We start from the raw sequence: 19,392 nt of genomic DNA on the forward strand, positions 1-19,392 counted from the left end.
GACCTTTGGATAAATACAATCACAGTTCACAACCATGAAGGCTCGCACCCAAAAAAGATTTGTTGTGCAGTCATCCAGGCAGAGAAAATGTAGATAGAATCACAAGCCCTGGGTTTAGAACAAGTTGAAGGACAATTAAAAAGTACCTACTAAACAAACCCATTAATTTGCCTAAATTATGTTTCTTTATTGCTGTTTCACAAGTTCAAAATTGTTTGTAACGTAGTGAAGCTTCTTGCAACAGCAATTAGGAGGATGCAAGGATTTCAATTTCAATTTTGTTGGATTTAACACCCAATTATTACATGCTAAAATAAATTTATGCTTTATGTGAAACGCAATCGATTTGATCACCATACAAATTAGATGCCAATCATGTTAGGAACCCTTCTGTTATTTTTAATTATGTCACCACGTACTGATTACAATTCATCGTTTAAGCGATAAACCCGCTGTAGATTGATGAGTGTTGACATCTATTGACAGCATAAAAGATGAAAATAAATAATTAGATCCCTGAGTAAGAGATGATAAACAATCCGGTCCTCGAAAGGAAACAAGATCAATAGATTAGCGCTCGAGAATGAATATTCAATACTTAATAGAAACCCATAGTACTGTTAGAACTCACTCAATTTCGTCATTATACAAAATTAGATGCTAGTCATGTTATCATCATTATACAGATTAAATGCTAGTCATGTTAGGAACCCTTCTGTTGTTTTAATTGTGTCACCACATACTGATTACAATTCCAGCAAAACTAAAACAACACAATGTGAGGAAATGCTACACCTGAAGCTCAGCCATAACTCAAACGAGAATCTGAGGGTCGCATATTGGTCTGGCGCCGTGGAATGCCGATCTCACAAGAATTAACCCTAGCTGCAAATCGAAGCGAGCAGAGTGACTCGCCAACGGAAGATGGATCCGGAGAGATGTTAACGAACATTAAGGTCTTCGAATCACCACCAAGGCAAGGCTATTGATTGGAGAATTGAAGGGGCATGTCAAAAGAGAAAATCCCAAGTGCCACAAAAATAACCCAGAAAATAAGTGTTGGAATAAAGAAGCCAAAGGAAAGTTCATATCAAAAGAACATGGTGAAACTGGAAATATATATCAAGCAAGTAATGAAATTCAAACAGTTGAATGCCAGAGCTGGCATAAATATAATCTAATAAACAGGAGTCCATAAGTGCCACCAAATTTAAGATAAAATGAACTAAAGATGCGCCTGTTTTGCAAATAAATTTGCACAAAGCGAACAAACACAAGCCTGCACGCACTGAGCACACACACACAGATACATACATATTAGCTCTCTCTGTATATATAGGGGTGCTGATATTTGCACTAGCATGTTTTGATAACGGGGCAAACTCATTGTCTTTTATTATTTAACCAGCTGTAAAATGTTACACTTCCCAAAAAAAAATCCTAGCAGCCAATTAAAAAAGAAAACCAGCTTTCAAAGGCTATTACATTTCCCAAAAAAAGAAATCCTAGCAGCCAATTAAAAAAGAAAAGGCAAGGTGAGTTTGCCTCGTTATCAAAACATGGTAGTGCAAATATCGATATCCTAATACCCACACACATAAAGGTAAAGTATTAAGGATGCAGAAATTATAACCAAAGCAAGCATCCTCCACAACTTTTTTTAGTGTCTACCAGTTATCACACAGAGTATCTTTTCATCCTAACTCAGGAAAATTTTATTCAAACTATGCTGATTCAAAAGCAATTCAAATGTAAGAAAATGATGGATGAGGTGGTCTAGTGAATTCCCCCAAGAAAATGTCTTTACCTGGAGAAGGTATGTAAGCTTAGAGTTCCGAAAAGGTACATGATCATCTTTCTTTGCAATTGCAAAAATAACATCGCTCAATGAAGATAAGCTTTTATTGATGGCCTGAAAATCATTGCACAAAAGAAAACCCACAATACGATTTTGCTCAAAAAATCCACCATATAATTTTGCATAAATACTTAATGAGAAAAGCCAGTGAAGATGGGGATGTTACAAGTTTGACAAAAAATAACCTGAGTTTCCTTCAGGCGATCCCCTGTTGAACCACTCCTGGAAAGTCTTTCACTACCAGCAAGGTCAATAAGATTTAATACACCCTGCACTTGTTGTTCGGTGCTCTGGGGATCAAGAGGAATGCATCAGTACATTTCTTTAAACAGTGAAAATTTGTTTAGGGGAAAAGTACCTCGTTAACTCCAGATATCCGCAAAGTAAAGACAAAGTGGCTTCTGGATGACTGCTCATTCATTTGGGTTTTGCCTACAGACCTAAAAGTACAAGGGTAGCACCTTTGTCAGTGTAAAGCTTAGGCTTTCCTAATTCGAAAGAGGAATAACCCTTTATGGAATGAAACATGTGAAAAAGAAAAGAAAAGAAAATATTATAGTTATTTGCATCTGATTTTAAAACTAAGATTCATTTGCTAATTTTAACTTACTCACATTCATTTGCTAATTTTAACTTAGTACATTAATATCCTTAACTCAGATAGACTTGCTATCCCCTACTCACGTCAACTTTTCTTCTTGGATAAAATATTACAAGAATAAAATCAGTGAACAGTGGACAAGATAGTTTAAAGATAAACTTATCCAAGAAGGATAGCCAATCCCTGGAACAGTTTATACAAGGATTTATATCCCCATAGTGAAGAGCCACATTAAGGCAAGTTTCAACAAGGATTTATGTTACCATGGTGAAGAGCCACATTGAGGACAGTAATTCTTTATCTTTTCATATCGTTTTGATTATCTTTCAAGAAATAAAACATTAACCACAAAACTGATATGAAATATGAAGATAATTGCCATGGATTCTTCTCCTTCCAAATTTCATGTTTCAAATGGATAATCAGTTTACTGAAAATCAAATGTTTATTCAGAAAAGTTTTAAAGGGCCTCATTTCTACCATGCTTTGATGAACAGTTCTATGCAAAATTGATTTCTAAATCTTTTTTTATTGCATATTCTCCTTAGAGTAAACCTGATCTGATAAACTATTTCTTATGATTTTGAGCAAATGTTAGATAAAAGGAACAGTATAGGAATTAAGCTAGAACCTATAAAAATGACTGCAGTTGCAGATTGTCAGAGTGAAAAAAAAACGGAGAGGGTAGTTTGGAAAACAAAAGGAGATAGAAGAGAAAAAAATAGGAAGCACTTATTTTTATTCCAAATAGTAAAGGTGGCAAGTATCAACAGATGCTGAAAGATGAGGCATGCCCATTTTCCATTTGGACAATACACGGAACTATATGTATGTATCCTCCGATACAGACACAAAAATCTGAATTTAAGTTTAATGGGGTGAAAACTGCTATTAGTTATGACCAACACAAGCAGAAAATAAGGACAACATTAACTCATGTTAACCCGATGGGCGATATAGAATGTAATTTCTAATGACGGTGAATTAGCCTAAAGATAAGGGGTTTCTTGTCATTTCCCTTTAATAAATAAAATAAACACTGGGCAACTCTGTTGGTTTGAGAAAACTGAGCTTACTACTGTTGACCATCTTCCTCCTAGAGGAGTTTAGTATGGTTTTCTTTGTTCTTTTCCTTTTATCTGTTTCAGTTTCCTGTTCTCCTTGGTTTAAACCTACTCAGTCTTATAGCTCTGTTGGTTTGGTTTAATGAGATCTCTTTCATTGAAAAAAAAAAAGTAATAATAAACATTGGATGCATATGTAAGAAGTAACATTTTTGTTGGCGGGCAGTAAATCTATTTCAGCATCAACTGTCAAATAACTTATGATGCAAACGTAGACACTTCTTTCATTGAGAAAAAAGTAATAATAAACATCGGATGCATGTGTAAGAAGTAACATTACTTTTCTCGCCAAATTTGGTTGTGGGCTGTAAATCTATTTCAGCATCAACTGTCAAATAACTTATGATGCAAACGTAGACACAATCCCGTCTTCTACTGGGGAATTCTCCTCCAAGTCTTTCTTTACTTTGTTAAATGACGGTCACGTTTCCCCGATGAGGCGCATTTGGAAATCATTGGCTCCACCAAGGGTAGTAGCTTTTGGATGGACACTGATACACAGGAGGATCAATACATGTGATCGCCTAAAGAAAAGACACTTTAGTATGGCAAGTATGTGTGTCCTTTCTCATCAAAATGAAGAAACCCTGGATCATCTAATGCTGCACTGCCCTTTTGCTTATCACATATGGACAAAAGCAATCGGAGGTTTTGGGATCTCCTGGGTGTGCCCTCAGTCTATCAGCTCCCTTCTCTCTGGATGGCTTGCAGGACCTTTTGGAGAAATGCGTAGATATCTCTGGGCTACAGTTCCATATGCAATCGTATGGAATGTCTGGAAAGAACGCAATAGACGCATCTTCCAGGAAAAAGTAGAATTGTGGCTCGTGTGGCCTCGGATACCAAAATTGAAATGCTTTCCTAGACAAGGGCAAAGAAACAAACTCCTTATGGTATGGGTGACCTCATAAGGAATTGGTGGTCAATAATATGGAATAGAACTATTCGCTACAAGCCTAAACCAAAATGGTCACACCCGCCAACGAGGTGGTTGAAATTGAACTTCGATGGCAGCTCTACGGGTAACCCAGGAAGAGAAGGAGACGAAGGAGTCATTAGGAACTCTTCTGGATCAATTGTTATGTCATACTCGGGACCTTGTGGAATATGTGACTACAAGGAGGCTGAGGTAAGAGCATTACTCTTTGGCCTCCGTTGGGCGTCAGAACATGACCAACATCGTCTTATAATGGAAGGTGACTCTTCAAATGTCGTGGCTTGGGCTTCGGAATCATAAAAGGGTCCTTGGAGACTGCAGGATATTGTAGCAGAAATACTGGATCTCATGCGAGTACTTAATCCGAGGCTTGAACATCGAAGGCGATCGGCAAATGAGATGGCTGATACTCTGGCCAAAACGGGAGCAGAACGGGAGGATTTTGAAATACTTTCATATTTGTAATGAGCGTACTTCAATACGCAAGGATAGCACTATTCTTCCTTTGGAATGATGCTTTCTATCTTTTGAAAGACACTGGATATGTCCGGTGTCCTACTAATATTTGTACTAGAAGGCTGGGACCAATGGTCCCGGTTGCGTTTCAAATATTAATGAAATTTGTCAATTTAAAAAAAAAATGTCTGATTAACTGATTCTAGAACACTCCAACTTGTATCTAATGATAGAGTTCAAGCACTAAATCTTATAGGAGATATACTCTCCTTCACTGTTGTACACATAGGTTTCTTTCCAAGCCATTTGATCCTACGGGAAGCTTCTTTGGAATTTTATTTGTCTCCAAGAATCTTCTCATATACCGCTTTTTGCCTTCTCATGTCAGCTCCTCTCGACGACAATCAACTCCTATCCTCTTCGTTCTTGCACAAATAGGTTTCTTTACCAACCATTTAATCCCGACAGAAGCTTCCTTGAGGATTTTATTTTTCTTAAAGAATCCTTCTCATACACTTTTTTCTGCCTTCCCATATCACCTTTGATCTCTCTCAAAAGTCCTCATAAATATAGAGATATTGCCCACATAAAAAATAGAGATAATGTATCAGACCCAACCCAAGTGGGATATCAAAACCAATATACCTCTTAGTGAACTTTGCATCTTGTTCTTCCATAGCTACCCCAAGTACCAATTTTGTGTGGTTCTAAATAAGCTTTAAATAAGGTATGAAACCATATGACTTCTCCCTGTCGGATCTGTATAACATGATGAGAAAAGGTACTTTATAAGCCACTGGAGAAAAAGGGTCAGACTCATATGGTTTTAGTTGAGTTGAGCCTTGTCTCATGCATTTCCACCAATATGAATCCATGGTTTGACATTTTTCCCCACCGTACAAGATATCACTCAGTTTTGACATGTGATAACTGCCCTTTAGATAGTAGCCATGATATACTACCAATATGTTCAACTCGATAATAAAGAACAGAAAAGATATATGAAATCTACATCTATTTTCATTCAGGTGCCACTTCTTTTGACGTAAAATGGCTGTAAAAATAAATTTTACGCCCATTTTTACACTTAAAAATAACCATAAAATTTGTTTTACGTTCCATTTTTCTTTCGAAAGAAATGGAGCCTCAATTATAAAGAAAAGAAGAGTTCCCTTTTTCCGGAGAGTGTACTTAATTTGTGTCTTATGCCACAAAACAAGCTAAATTCAGCATGTAATACGATGACTATTTCCAACTTGTAACAGATAAAAACGCAAGGTCTACATCCTTAGCATAACAATGGGATCTTGTGCCAAAGAAGGAAATGTGTGACCATATGACAACAAAAATATGAAAGGAGACAAGTGATGAAAATAAGTGCAATGCAAGGTATACAAACAACAATATGCTCATCTTTCCAAATTACAAGATAAATGGCAGGTTGTTCATTGTCTTGAGGATCATGTCGATCTGGTCACTTTCTATCACTGGTTGGAGGTTGTGGCCCTGAATCTCCCCACATGAATGGGAAATGACTCATCTGAGTTTCTATGCATAATCTCAAACTGGTGGCATGTTGGGGGCAACATCGATATTGTAACAAAATTGATTGATGAACAAATCGGCCATCCTATTATTCCTTATATGCCTAAGCCTACCTACAGAGTTGACCGAAGGGACTAAACAGATTCTATTCTTAATCAATCGGTCGCACCGCTCCCTTAGACTTGCTACTTACAGATCCTTACCAAACACCCTACCAAGGTTTTGATTAGAAGGCACCATATCTCTTCTGCGGATTCCCTACCTGCATGTGGAAGTGGTCAGGTTACTAGGCGAATGCTCAGTCTCTTTCTTCTCACTCTGTTCTTTTACACAGAACAACAACCCACTGGATAGAAAAGCACGCACTGATACCTAACCCCCTTTCTTAAGGGGAAGGTACACACGAGTGTATGACAAGAGTCCCTCTCCACCTAAAAAAGTATCAAAAAAGTGCTTCTAGAACCCGCAGGAGAGTAGGATACATAAGACTAGGGTAGGCAAAACCTCAAGCAAGATAGGACTCGCATCCACTTTGAACCTATGGGTCTAACCGGGCCAAGCCTGAGACTTCCGTAATGAATATCCTTCTTTCTTTTGAGTCCCATTGTTTTTTTTTGGTGAGTAAGCTGGGGTTAGGCAAAACCCCGACCAGATATCATTAGAAAAGGAAAATTATACAAGATACAAGGAACATTAAGGGGCTAAAAGCCAGCAAGGAGCAAAAGAGGCTACCAAAACCCGAAATCACAAACAGATAAATCTAGAGCCATTGCTATCTCTTTCGAGGGCTTCAAGGAGTTCAGAAGTGCATGAACTCATGGTCAGAAAGTCTCCCTTTTCCGGGTAGAGTCTCTTGGATAGGAGGTCAGCTGCAGCATTGGCTTCCCTCCAAACATGGGAGATTTTCCAGCTTTGAAATTGTGTCAGGAGGTCTTGGATTTCCATCACTCTGGTTGCTTGCTTCCAGGGCCGGTTTGCAGACTGATTGACAATGTTCACAGCAAAATTAGAATCTGATTCTATACATATGCTATGGAAATTAAGGGCGAGGGCAATCTCGATTCCTTTTTTTATCGCAAGTAGCTCAAGCGCAAAGATTTCTTCCCGATTAGCGAGGGCAGAAAACATGATAATACAGGAGCCTTCACTGTTCCTCAGGACGCCTCCAATGCCTCCCCCATTGTCATCAAGGGAGGGATCGGTGCTTATCTTCACTTCGCCAGAACTTGGAGGGATCCAGTAGCAGAATTTGGGCTCTGAAATTTTCGGGTTGAATCTGTACCCCAGGTTAGATGCAATCTCTATATTGGATTAAGAGGGAGAATCATTCAGCTCAATGGAGTTGATTTTCGCTCTTACGTCCTGAATAATCTTTTGAATCCCATTGTTGCAAATAAATAAGGTGGTGCTAATTCCAATGTATTCGATTTTTATGACACTGAGTCTACCTTTTCTTTTTTCTTGTACATGACGTCGTGTACAGTCAAACTAACGATTTCATCTTGATTGAAATCCTGGATATTATACCAAACCATTGTTCCAGCTAAGTGGTGTAATTAAAGCCTTCTTCCTCTGTTCCAAATTGCAATCAAGTATTTCGAGAAGCGATAGGGCGTATTGAGGTTGGGGAATTCAAAAGTACAATTTAATGAGTATATGAACAATGTGGTTTATGTTTTTAACTCACAAACATAAAACAGTAAAGGCATATTGTAAATCTACAAATGTAAATATAAGAATAAAAGAAGTCTGGTCAAGAACTTACCTGCTTTGCGCAGCCTGGTGTAGAAGAGAGGAAACCTCCTTGATAGTGCACACATCTACAATGGTGAGGTCAGAGACAAGTGTATTTCCATTTGCATCATGTTTAATTGCATATTGCTTTCCAAGCACAGCATTGTCTGGACCACCTGTGCGACTCGTGCATAATAGATCACGGATTGTTTCATTATATATTTCCAACATTGAAGCCTGCATACGTTAAAAGGAAACTTAGGATGTACAGGAGAAAAATTAAGAAAGGTAATATCCGGCTTAATGTACTTAAAACTATTACAAAAGAAAAAGGCAACACAAAAATTCAATGGTCAACCTGCATTTTATATTTCCAACCCTGCGAGGAAAGCAATTGACTAGTTTGAAATATTTGTTCTAAGGATCGAGGTATAAGCCCTTTCTGCTCCCGAGCTTCTGGCCTACCCATCATGGTATACGTTTTACCGGAACCTGTCTGACCATAAGCAAATATGCAGACCTGCCAGAACATAAACTTTGACCACTGATTATGTGCCCAAATTGTTGAATTCCATGCTTCATGAAACCGTAAGCTCACAAATACCACAACTGTAAATATTTGTGATTGCAAATATGTAACATCACAAAATAAATAATAGCAATGACGGTGAAATTTGACTAATAAAAAAAGGAACTGAACCAGACCTAGAAAAATAAATTAATCATATACGTAAGCAACAGTCAAGAATAAAAAAACAGCAAAATCTTAAAAATTCCTCCAGAAACCAATTTCAGGAAGTATCCTCAAGGGTTGGCATGTTTTTTTGAGTCCTTAATTGGATGCAATTAGCAGACGACAGTTTTGAAGCATACAAATAATAGCATTGGCTGATAGTGTCCATGATAAATAGCATAAAGACATACAAGTCAATTGTGGGTGCGTAAAGCTGAGAATCGCATAGAATATGATTTATGCATGGCTGGCATGCAATGGTTAAGGATATTACATCTCAGATGTGATAGGATCCCAAGACCAATTGGCATCACTGATAGAACTACAGCCACTAGACACCAAGTGGATTCACAAAAAGTTAACGCCCCGCAAATTTGAATGTTACAGTTAATCATTTCAAAAGCTGTCTTTTACTGATGCAGCGTTACATAGATTTTGCTGATGGGTTACTATTTTTACCAATGCATGATTGATTATAAATTAAAAAGTAGAAAGGCCTGTTTAATCCAATACATGAGCGATTACAAATTATAAAGTAGAAAAGGCCTATAAAATAAAAGACGCCCACAATATAATGCATACAAACATTCATCAAATGTAAATTACTTTGTTCTATGAACACAAGATAAAGTAAAAGAGCAGGTCAGCCTAAAATATAGATATTTTAAGCCCCTATAAAATAAAAGACGCCCACAATATAATGCATACAAACATTCATCAAATGTAAATTACTGGGTTCTATGAACACAAGATAAAGTAAAAGACCCGTCAGCCTAAAATATAGATATTTTTAAGCCCTACATTATAAACACAAAATGAAATTTATATGCTCACCTTGTAACCATCAAGGGCACTCGCCTATAAAATAAAAGACGCCCACAATATAATGCATACAAACATTCATCAAATGTAAATTACTGGGTTCTATGAACACAAGATAAAGTAAAAGACCCATCAGCCTAAAATATAGATATTTTTAAGCCCTACATTATGAACACAAAATGAAATTTATATGCTCACCTTGTAACCATCAAGGGCACTCTGAACTAGCTGTGAGATTTCTACAAAAACATCTTGTTGTGAAGCCTCATGGTTGAATACTTTATCAAAAGTGAATGGATATTTTTGCCCTTGTAGAATGAAACATATTTCGAGAATTAGAAGCTTAAGGTAAAAATCTCACAAGTAAGAATTTGCATAACAAATTTATATCAAAATAGCTTGTACCAACTCGTTGTATTAGGAAACACCATTAACATCTGAAAATTTTACCATTTTGCATCAAGTCAATTCCCCGTCCAAGTTCAGTGGTTGTAGGATAGGAAACAACTTCCACTTCTGTTCCACCACAATCATCATCAGGTAATAACGGCCGAACCCGACAAAAAACTCGAATGTTCCCTTTCAATTCCTGCGATGCACAAAGGTATTAGGGCACAAATGTGTTAGGGCTAATTGAATTCTATTGTGCTACTAACAAAAATAAAAAAGATTAGTACAAGTATGGTGTTGTGCAGCTTTTTTCGAAGTTTCTCTCCTTCTATAATTTGAAGGTCTGCTTCAGCTAAGCGAGTTTGCAGGTCCTGCAAAATTTTCTTTTGCTCTTCGCATTCTGTCCTCTTGCCCATGACTGACAAATCTGCTAGCTACATGGAAGATAAATATCAAAATAAAATTAGCTTCTGTAAGTGTGCAAGCCATTAGGAATTATGTAGTTGTTTTTCTTTTGGGAGGGGTAGAAAATAAGGATTAAACACATGAAGCTCTATAAAACACAACTAACCTGCAATTTATCATTTGCAGCAGAGAGTTGGTGTTGCAATATACTGATTTGTTCCTTTTGACGTGAACAAGTGTCCTGCAAAAAAATATCAAAATCAAATATTAGACTAACTTGTCTGTATATTGAAAATTTACAAACAAACAGCATCAGTTCAACGAACCTCGAGGAGATTTGTTCTTGTTAACAAGTTTTCCAACTCTACAGTTGATTTTCCAGTACACTCGGCATACCGGTCTATTTCGGCCTTTAAAACCTGCACCTGTTCTTGTCGAAGGTCACGATCAACTCTAACTTGTTGGAGTTCTCCTCTAAGACAACCCACTTCATTTATTAACAATTCCTTCTGCTTTGCAGCCTCTTGTTGAGATGCCTGCGGAAAGAATAGCAGTAGTAAGACATCAAACAAGAAAAAATAAGTTGTGGAACGTGATAACAACAAAAAAAGAAGCAGCAGTTTATCAATGAAAAACACTTGTCATTAGTAATTCATAACTTCAAACATATACAATCCATAAATTTATTTTAAAATTTAATCTAGGAAACAACTCATTCTTGTATTTAATATATAATAATTGAGTTTGGGATGCCTAAGAAAAAAGCTGATATGGGATCCAGTAATCGAAAAAATGAAAAGACGGCCGTCCACTTAGAAGTGGAATCTAATGTACATTGGATTTTGGCCAAGGAATTCTGGGCTTAACCTGGTAGTGTGGCTTTGTTTTTCTCTCATGTTCAAGTAATAAGATATGTAAAGAAGCCATGTAAAAGGCACAGTGGCGTGTGATGTGTAGCTGTAGTTGAGGAGTGGTGTTGTAGGTGTGCATAGATGTTTGTGTGTTGTACATGAAGTATAACAGTTCATGAAAGGGGCTTGGTGTGGAAAGGAGTAGAGGGAGATAGGCATGTCTAGGGGTGCAAGTTTGGCCCTGTCAGCCCTGAGCCCGAACAGGGTCAGAGCTGGATTTTCTAACCCTGAGGGCGGGTCAGGGTTCATTTTTTTAGACCCTGACTCAGGTCGGGCGGGTTTTGGGTTAATGCCTCGGCCCTCGGGTACCCTGACCAGGCCCGACCCTGAGTTTTCTATTATAGAATTGAACCATCTGTGCATGTTTCTTTTGCTAATGTTTTCTATTATCTTGAATTGATGTTTCTTTAGATTATTATTATTAATTGTCTTTGTTGCCCGTCATGTTGTTGAATTCATATTGTCTTATTTTGTTCCCTTTTTCTGTTTATTGATCATTTTGTTCCATATGATAAGTTGTTGCTTTATTTTTGGCACTCTTAACAGGTATTTGCACTAGGGTCAATTAGGGCCGGCCCTGCCCAATCAGGGCGGGCCAGAGCCAGCACAATACCCTGTAGGGCGGGTAATGGGTTGAGGTTTTCCGGCCCTGACTCAGGGTCAGGGCGGATCAGGCCCGAGATAATGGGATCCAGGGTTGGGCTAGGGTTTTGAAAAACCCGACCCTGTTGCAGCCCTAGGCATGTCCTTATAACAGCCTTGGGGATAGTTATTACAGTCCATAAAGACAGTTATAACCACATGGCCACATCTGCAAGCATTTTGTGGTTATCGGCTGCTAGTTTGCCACATCAGACAAGACTACTGGAAAGGAATTGCCACTAACCTCCAAGAATTCTAGAAGTCTCTGCCTCATCTATAAATAGGGAGGGAGCTTCATGTGGAAGGACCTGGGAACGGGTGGGCCGGGCCGGGTTTCATACGGGCATGGTAAAAAATGACCCGGAATTTTACGGGTCACTACATGGTGGACCCAGACCCCACCCGCACGGGCTGGGTTGACCCGCGGGTTACCCGTTTTTTGGTAAAGAATTTTGGTTTTAGAAAAAAAAAAAAAAAACTCTTTTGCTTTTTCTCCCTCTTTAATAGCTTTGACTCCATTTTTCTGGATACCCACGCATGGGTAATTGCTACTATTTGGCCTCGGGATATGGCAATCCGTAGCAATGACAGGAAAAAGGTAATTTCTCTTGTTTTTTGGCATGAATGACAGGAAGAAAAAGCAAGACCTCGGTTGCAGTTCTTTGCTGATGAAAATGCCCTTACAAATTTAACATATTTCGACATCCTCTCCCCAAAAAGTATTCCACTTTTTAAAGGAAATCCTCAGCCCAAAAAGTATTCCCTTTTTAACGGGCACCCACGGGTCCACCCGGCCCGGACCAGTTTTGACGGGCCGGGTGGACCCGCGGGTCAAATTGAATGGGTCACTCCTTTGGGACCCGGACCCGGACCCGGAAATTACGGGTGGGCCGGGTCGACCCTCGGGTCCGGGTCACTTCTTGCTAGGTCTAATCTTCTATCGCTTTTGAAATGCTTCTAATGCGTTTCCCAAGACGTTTCTCATACGATTTTATATCGTTTTCTCGTTTCTCCTTTCCCCTATATTTTTTTTCATTCGTTTCCCGTTTCCGTTTCACGTTTTCGTTTCACGTTTCGTTTCCAACCCTGGCCACTATGGTTGAGCCTTCTTTTGCATGGATGTGAGAACGATAGTCTTCCATGTAAGAACATCATAACTTTCCATTGTTCCTTTTATCTTTGACTGTCATCAGTTCTCTCTGATTTGAATAAAATTTCCATTCCAGTTTTGTTTCTTCTTGAATTTGAATATCATGTGCTATGAATCTGTCTTCCTTGATACCTGTCATCTCTTTTAAGTTTCTGGTGCTAAAGTTTTGAGAAAATTACACGTTTAATAGTCTCTGGAAGTTCTTCCTCCACGGCTCCACATAAAATCCTAAATTTGTGTTTTGGCTTCTGATTCAAACCTTTTTGCTGCAAATCAAATAGCACAGTACAGCAAGTTCACAGGAATCCGAACTTGCTGCCACGGCAGCTAATCGAACCAAATGGATCCAATGCTGGATCGTTTAACCCTCAGAAGTGCAGATTTGTTTTTTGCTTGAGAAGCCTCCGAGGATATATCATCAGGATCCATAAATCAATTGCTTACATCTGGTCTTACTCCACTGAGTTAAGGTCTCTTCATCTGAATGTATCCGCTAACCTGCTGATATTATTTCCAGCTCTAGGTTTCTGGAATTTCATCTTTATTGAGACTTGTTCATGAATCAACTTCCATTCAAAATTTCCTCCGAGTGACATCTGAGGCCACTTCACTCAATAATCTTCAAGATTTGAAGAAATCTTGCAAAGATATGTTACAGGCTTACGGATCTAGAGATTGGAGTATAGAGCTCCATAAATTCTGTGCATGAATCCTGGTTTTGAAATTCCTCTATCCATTCTATATGTTTCTGGTTTCATCTTATGAATTGAGATCCGTTGATTTTTTGAGTGTTTTCTGGACCAAGAAAGAATGACATCTTACATCAATTCCCCAAAATTTGCTTGAGCATATCAAACTTCTATAATCGAAATGAGAATTAGTTTCCATTAGACCGTGGTTCTCAAGCAAGAATTCAATACCCTGCAGAATGTTCTGTAATTCTAGGCGATAACTAGTGCACAAGAATTTTGTTTGCATTCTAAGTTTCGTTACTGAAATCCTAGCCATCTTAGAGGATGATGTCGCTGAATCATGAGGGTGTTAACTCACACTTGATCAAAAAGTTTTCCTAGCTGAGAACAAATGTCATGACTATGAACCAGTCTTGGATGCGAGTGGGAGAAGCAATGCAGAAAGCGAGAGCCCTAGAAAAAGGTAAAAGCGGGAAGCAAAAAACTGTAAAGAAAGTAAGGAGAAAATGTGGGAACAATTTTTGAAATATAATAATAGAACAAAGAAACTTAACCCGTAGATATTCTACATGGAGAAGAAGACTGCTGAAGAGATTTGCATGGACAATGCCAAACTTGTTCTTTACTTCAGGGTATTGATGAGATATCAACACCATTCATCCAAATTTAAATGCTCAACTTCAAGTGAATCAAACAAATATTCATAAATATTGAAAAAATTAAACAATTAGAGTACTCTACAAAGAAGACTAACAATCCCTTGGGTTTTCCCAGCTCGCTTGGATCTTCTATTGGACTCTTGGTCGTTTGCCCCGTGGAAGAAGAGAGGAAAATTTTTATGGAATGTGGCATTCCTGGCAACGAATTGGACCTTGTGGAAAGAAACGCAAAAATCTTTAAGGGTGTCTTCAACACCCGCAGTTCGTCTTCACTAAGGTGATTGCTTTGATTATATCTTGGGCCAGGGTTCTCCCTGCCTTTCAATTTGTTTCTGCCTTTGACCTTTTTCATGGTTGGAAGGAGGTGTGTTTAGGTGGTGTCCGGATTGAGAGGGTGATTCAAAGTTGGTTTCTTCCCTCTCCTGTTTCCTAAAGCTAAACTTTGACGAATCGAGTTTGGGGAATTCGGTTCAGTTGGGGTGGGCGGACTTCTTAGAGATGCAGATTGCGTTTTGCTTTGGGCCTTCTCTGGACCCCTAGGGATTACAGATTCTAATGAAGCCAAGGTAAAGGCGGTCTTCCAGGGCATTAAGTTGATTGAGTGGTCTGTATTGCAAAGGGTGGTAGTGGTGGGAGACTCACTCAATGTGATTAGATGGTTAAAAGGTAGCTGTTTGTATCCTTTGAGATTTGCGAGTTGGATCGATGAGATTATGGAGCGGGTCAGGGAATCCGGTGTATCTTTCCATTATGTGAAAAGACAGGCAAATTCGGAAGGAGATAGATTGGTCGGGGAAGGAGTAGCTTTAAGGGGGTTAGAACTTTTTTACTTTCTCCCACCACGACTGGTGGTGTTTGATTTTCTTTGGATTTTGGTTTACTTTTTCTTCTTCTTTCTTATTCTTCATCTAACGTCCTCGGTCGGTGTTGTACATTCTTCTTTCTTTCTTTCCTATAAATGAATCATTGCCATTCAAGAATCATTGCCATTCAAAAAAAAAAAAAGACTGACAAGGTTTTTCATATGGAAAGCATTAAATTTGGGCTCAATTAGATCATTATGTCGCTTAGAAGCTTCTATTAAAATATCTAGCACTATGCATCACAATTTAAATGATCAGCTGCAGGTGGATAGAAGTGAATCACATACAGGTTTTCATATGCACCACGAATGCGGAAATAAGTGAATCACATATAGGTTTTCATATGCACCATGAATGTGGAAATGAGAAAAATCCCATCCAATGTCTTCAAATGTAGGAAAATGGGAAAAATGAATTCATGCAAATACTATCATATTTATATTAGTCGATAGAAACACAGAGCAAGAAATACTCACTCTAGAAGAAGCTAATTGCTCCTGCAACAAACTATTATGACCCCTTAAGCTACTGAGTGTTTCCATCATTGCAGTTTTTTCCTTTTGTAACCGTGAAATTGTCTCGGCAGCAGTTGCAGCATCCATCTGGAGCTTGCTGTTGTATTGCTGCAAACTGGTGTTGTACTCTTGCAAGCGTTTATTGATGTCATCAAGATTAGTTATCTGCAAAATATGGCATGTCCAGATGGAAATTTAAACTGGTTCATCAATAAGAAAAAAAACAAAGCAAGAAATGAATAAATATGTTACACTAAAATCATTTGTAGTACCTTCTGTTTAGCACTAGACAACTCTTGATTGGCCTTGTCAAGCTCTTCGTGCAAAGAAGCTAGTGACTTTTCAGCAGCAGCTCTAGCGTCTGATTCTTGTCTATGAGAATCAATTGCTACCTGCAATTTAGAGAATAAGAGAAGGATGGAAGCGAGGGTAGGAGGAGGTTAAAAGCAACAACAAAAAATGACAAAAAAATGTCGTGATAATGCAAATTAAAACAATAATAGATCAATATTCTTACCAATTTTGCTGCTTCTTCCTTGGTGCAGCGATCCTGTAAAGATGCACAATCTCTCCTAAGATCGACAATAATCGCGTTCAGTTCTTCTTCCTTGATTGTCATTTGTGCCGCTGAGCAAATACAAAGCAAGGAATCACATTTGCATCATAAAATTTAACACTAACATCAAACTGACTACGTGGAAAAGAAACGCCAAATAAAAGCCCATGGAAAAGAAAAATAAAAACCTAAAAAAACAAAAAGAGTACCAATTTCAGTTTGTTTTCTCTCCGCAGATTCCAACATGCCCTGAAGTTTCTCCTGCTCAAGTTTACCAATTTCTTCTTTTTCTTGAAACCATTTAATACAAACCCTGAGCTTCTTTATGTGCTCAGTCATTTGCTCACATTTCCCCTATAAAATCAAAACCATATGAGCCGACTAAACTGAAACAAACATAAAAAAGGTGCAAAAAATTTTAAAAAATAAACCCTGAGCTTCTTTATGTGCTCAGTCATTTGCTCACATTTCCCCTATAAAATCAAAACCATATGAGCCGACTAAACTGAAACAAACATAAAAAAGGTGCAAAAAATTTTTAAAAATAAAATACAAAAGATTTACATCCAACCTTGTGATCAAACTTGTTTTTGCCCTTCGTCTTTTCATTTAGAAGGGCCTCAACATCCTCTCTTGTAAATTCAATACTCCCACCACTTCCACATTCTGAATTCCCATTACTCGTGGGATCTCGGCCGCCTCCAAGATCTTGACCAGAATTGACTACAGAGAACGCTTTGCGAGTCCGGACACTGTTCGTCGGCCCAACCATCTTTGCAATTCCAATCTTTCTACGCTTGTCTACTTGAATCTCATCAAGATTTTTCTTCTTCTACATAAGGAGAAACAACAAAAAGAAAAAAATTTCTAAAATTTTCTAAAGGATTCATTAGCCAACCCCAATTAGTTTGGGACAAAGATTTAGTTGGGTTTAGTTGAATATACATTTTTGTGGTTATTAAATCTCCAGAGGTTGGCTAAAATAAAAGAATCGATTCTTTCTTCAATAGAAGATGATTTCCCCACAAACCCTAATTTCCAAATTAAAAAAAAAAACATGAGATTCCCAGATTTCTTCAACCCACTGAATAGAAAAATTCAGGCATCTCTCGGCTCTAAGTATGAATTAGAAAATCAATGTAAACCCAACAAAAGATCAAGGACAGAAATCATGAAAAAATAAGATGTGGAAGAGAAAAGAAAAAAACAGATAATGGGTAGAGAGAAAATATGAATAGAGAAACAAGGAATGAAGATTTGTGTCTGAGTATTCTTACCTCTGTCATTTGCAGATCATACAATGGTGATAAAGACGAGAGGAATTTTTTCAAAGACGAGTGAGAGAGTGATATTAGGAAAGAGGAGAGGAAAGAGGGAAATACCATTCAAAAAAAGGGGTTGAGGCAAATGTGGCCTTGTATTTACCAAACTACCCTCCCATGCCACGTGGCAACAATTAGGTTGCAAATCGGGTCGGGTGGTCACCCGACCCGACCCCAACCCAAGTTCCAACCCGATGAGGTTCAACCTGACTGACCCTAGGAAGCCTTTTTTCCAACCCGACCCGAGTTCAATCCGCCCAACCAGAGTTTCTAAGCTTAATAAAATATAAAATAATAAAAAATGTCAGCTTTCACTCGAGTCGGGTTGCCCAAGCCGAAACCTGACCCAATCTCAACCCGGGTTAGTAAAACTCAACCCAAACCTGAACCCAACCCGAGAGTTGCACGGCATGGAGGGATTTGTTCGGTTCCACTATGTAGCAGCACTTTTTTAATAGAATAATGATACCAAAATGATATCAACACAACCCTGTTTCATTAACTGTACAAACCCAGCTTGTCTTTTCTTTCTTAATTGGCTTGTGAGTGGAGAACTGTAATATCCTTTTCTTTTTGGTTAAGTATGGATCGAACCTGCAATGAGAAACAAAGCCTCTGCCATTGGGCTAGCGGTGCAACCCCAACTGTAATATCCTTTTGACAGCTCTTTAAAAGACAGAGTGGGTTAGTGAAAATATCAAACCATGGTTCGATTTTAGTTGTTTTATCTAGGGAAATGATATCAGCACAACCATGTTTTTATATTTGCACGATCCTAGCTTGTATTTTCTTTTTAGATTGGCTTGTGTGAGCCTTTCGAGAACTATAATAACCTTTTGACAGCCCTTTAAATACTAAAAGACAAGATGATTTAGCGTTGATATCATTTCCCTTTATTTATGGCTTTTTCCTGGAAATGACAAAACTAACCTTCATACTCTACCATTCATCGCCATTTCGGAGAAATACAAAATGTAGAAACTGGAAGGCCTTGTTCTTATCTAAGTAGGAAAAGAATGAGAAATTATATGGTGCAAGACGGTGGAAGTACCAACCTTGATATTTGATCCAACAGCTCAGTACCCCTACTGTATTGTTGTAAGGCCTTACACCATATAAAAACTCGGAATAGAAAGCTCTAATCTGCTAGTAGGGAGTTTGGGTTTTCTTTCTCACTGTTGTCTTCTTTTTTTACTTAAAGAATTTTATTTTATTTTTTGAAAATTGACAATTTCATTGATACTATGAAGATTACAATGGGGACTAGGGTCCCGACTTGCACTACATATAATCAATTAAGGGTGGCCAGGAGCATACCATTGTCGAGTGAATTAAATTTTGTACAGTGCATCTCTTTTTTAAGGTAGATTTCATTTTCCTTCTTGTTGATGATAAAATTGTTAAAGGATGGTTGATTTTGTGGAGAAAATAAAAGCTTCAAGGTGCATTACTTTAATTACCATTGATGAACTAGTCT

The 19,392-nt window shown here is 38.1% G+C and overlaps 1 protein-coding gene across 1 annotated transcript; it reads right to left on the minus strand.

Annotated features, from left to right (window-relative positions):
* Positions 1-546: 546 nt before the first annotated feature.
* On the minus strand, positions 547-17,976 carry LOC143856169 (kinesin-like protein KIN-14D). Its single transcript, XM_077366271.1, has 17 exons — positions 17,871-17,976; positions 17,165-17,425; positions 16,803-16,947; positions 16,555-16,664; positions 16,310-16,429; positions 15,999-16,202; positions 10,932-11,141; positions 10,772-10,846; positions 10,488-10,634; positions 10,261-10,399; positions 10,009-10,118; positions 8,614-8,775; positions 8,287-8,492; positions 2,217-2,298; positions 2,044-2,148; positions 1,808-1,912; positions 547-982 (listed from the first exon to the last, which is right to left on the minus strand). Exons 1-17 carry the CDS (start codon positions 17,877-17,879, stop codon positions 803-805), a joined length of 2,370 nt encoding a protein of 789 aa, XP_077222386.1. The 5' UTR covers positions 17,880-17,976; the 3' UTR covers positions 547-802.
* Positions 17,977-19,392: the final 1,416 nt, after the last annotated feature.

The sequence above is a fragment of the Tasmannia lanceolata genome, unplaced genomic scaffold, assembly GCF_043159265.1.
Source record: "Tasmannia lanceolata isolate RefF3 unplaced genomic scaffold, GAP_Taslan_0.1 ptg000023l, whole genome shotgun sequence".
Lineage (NCBI taxonomy): Eukaryota > Viridiplantae > Streptophyta > Magnoliopsida > Canellales > Winteraceae > Tasmannia > Tasmannia lanceolata.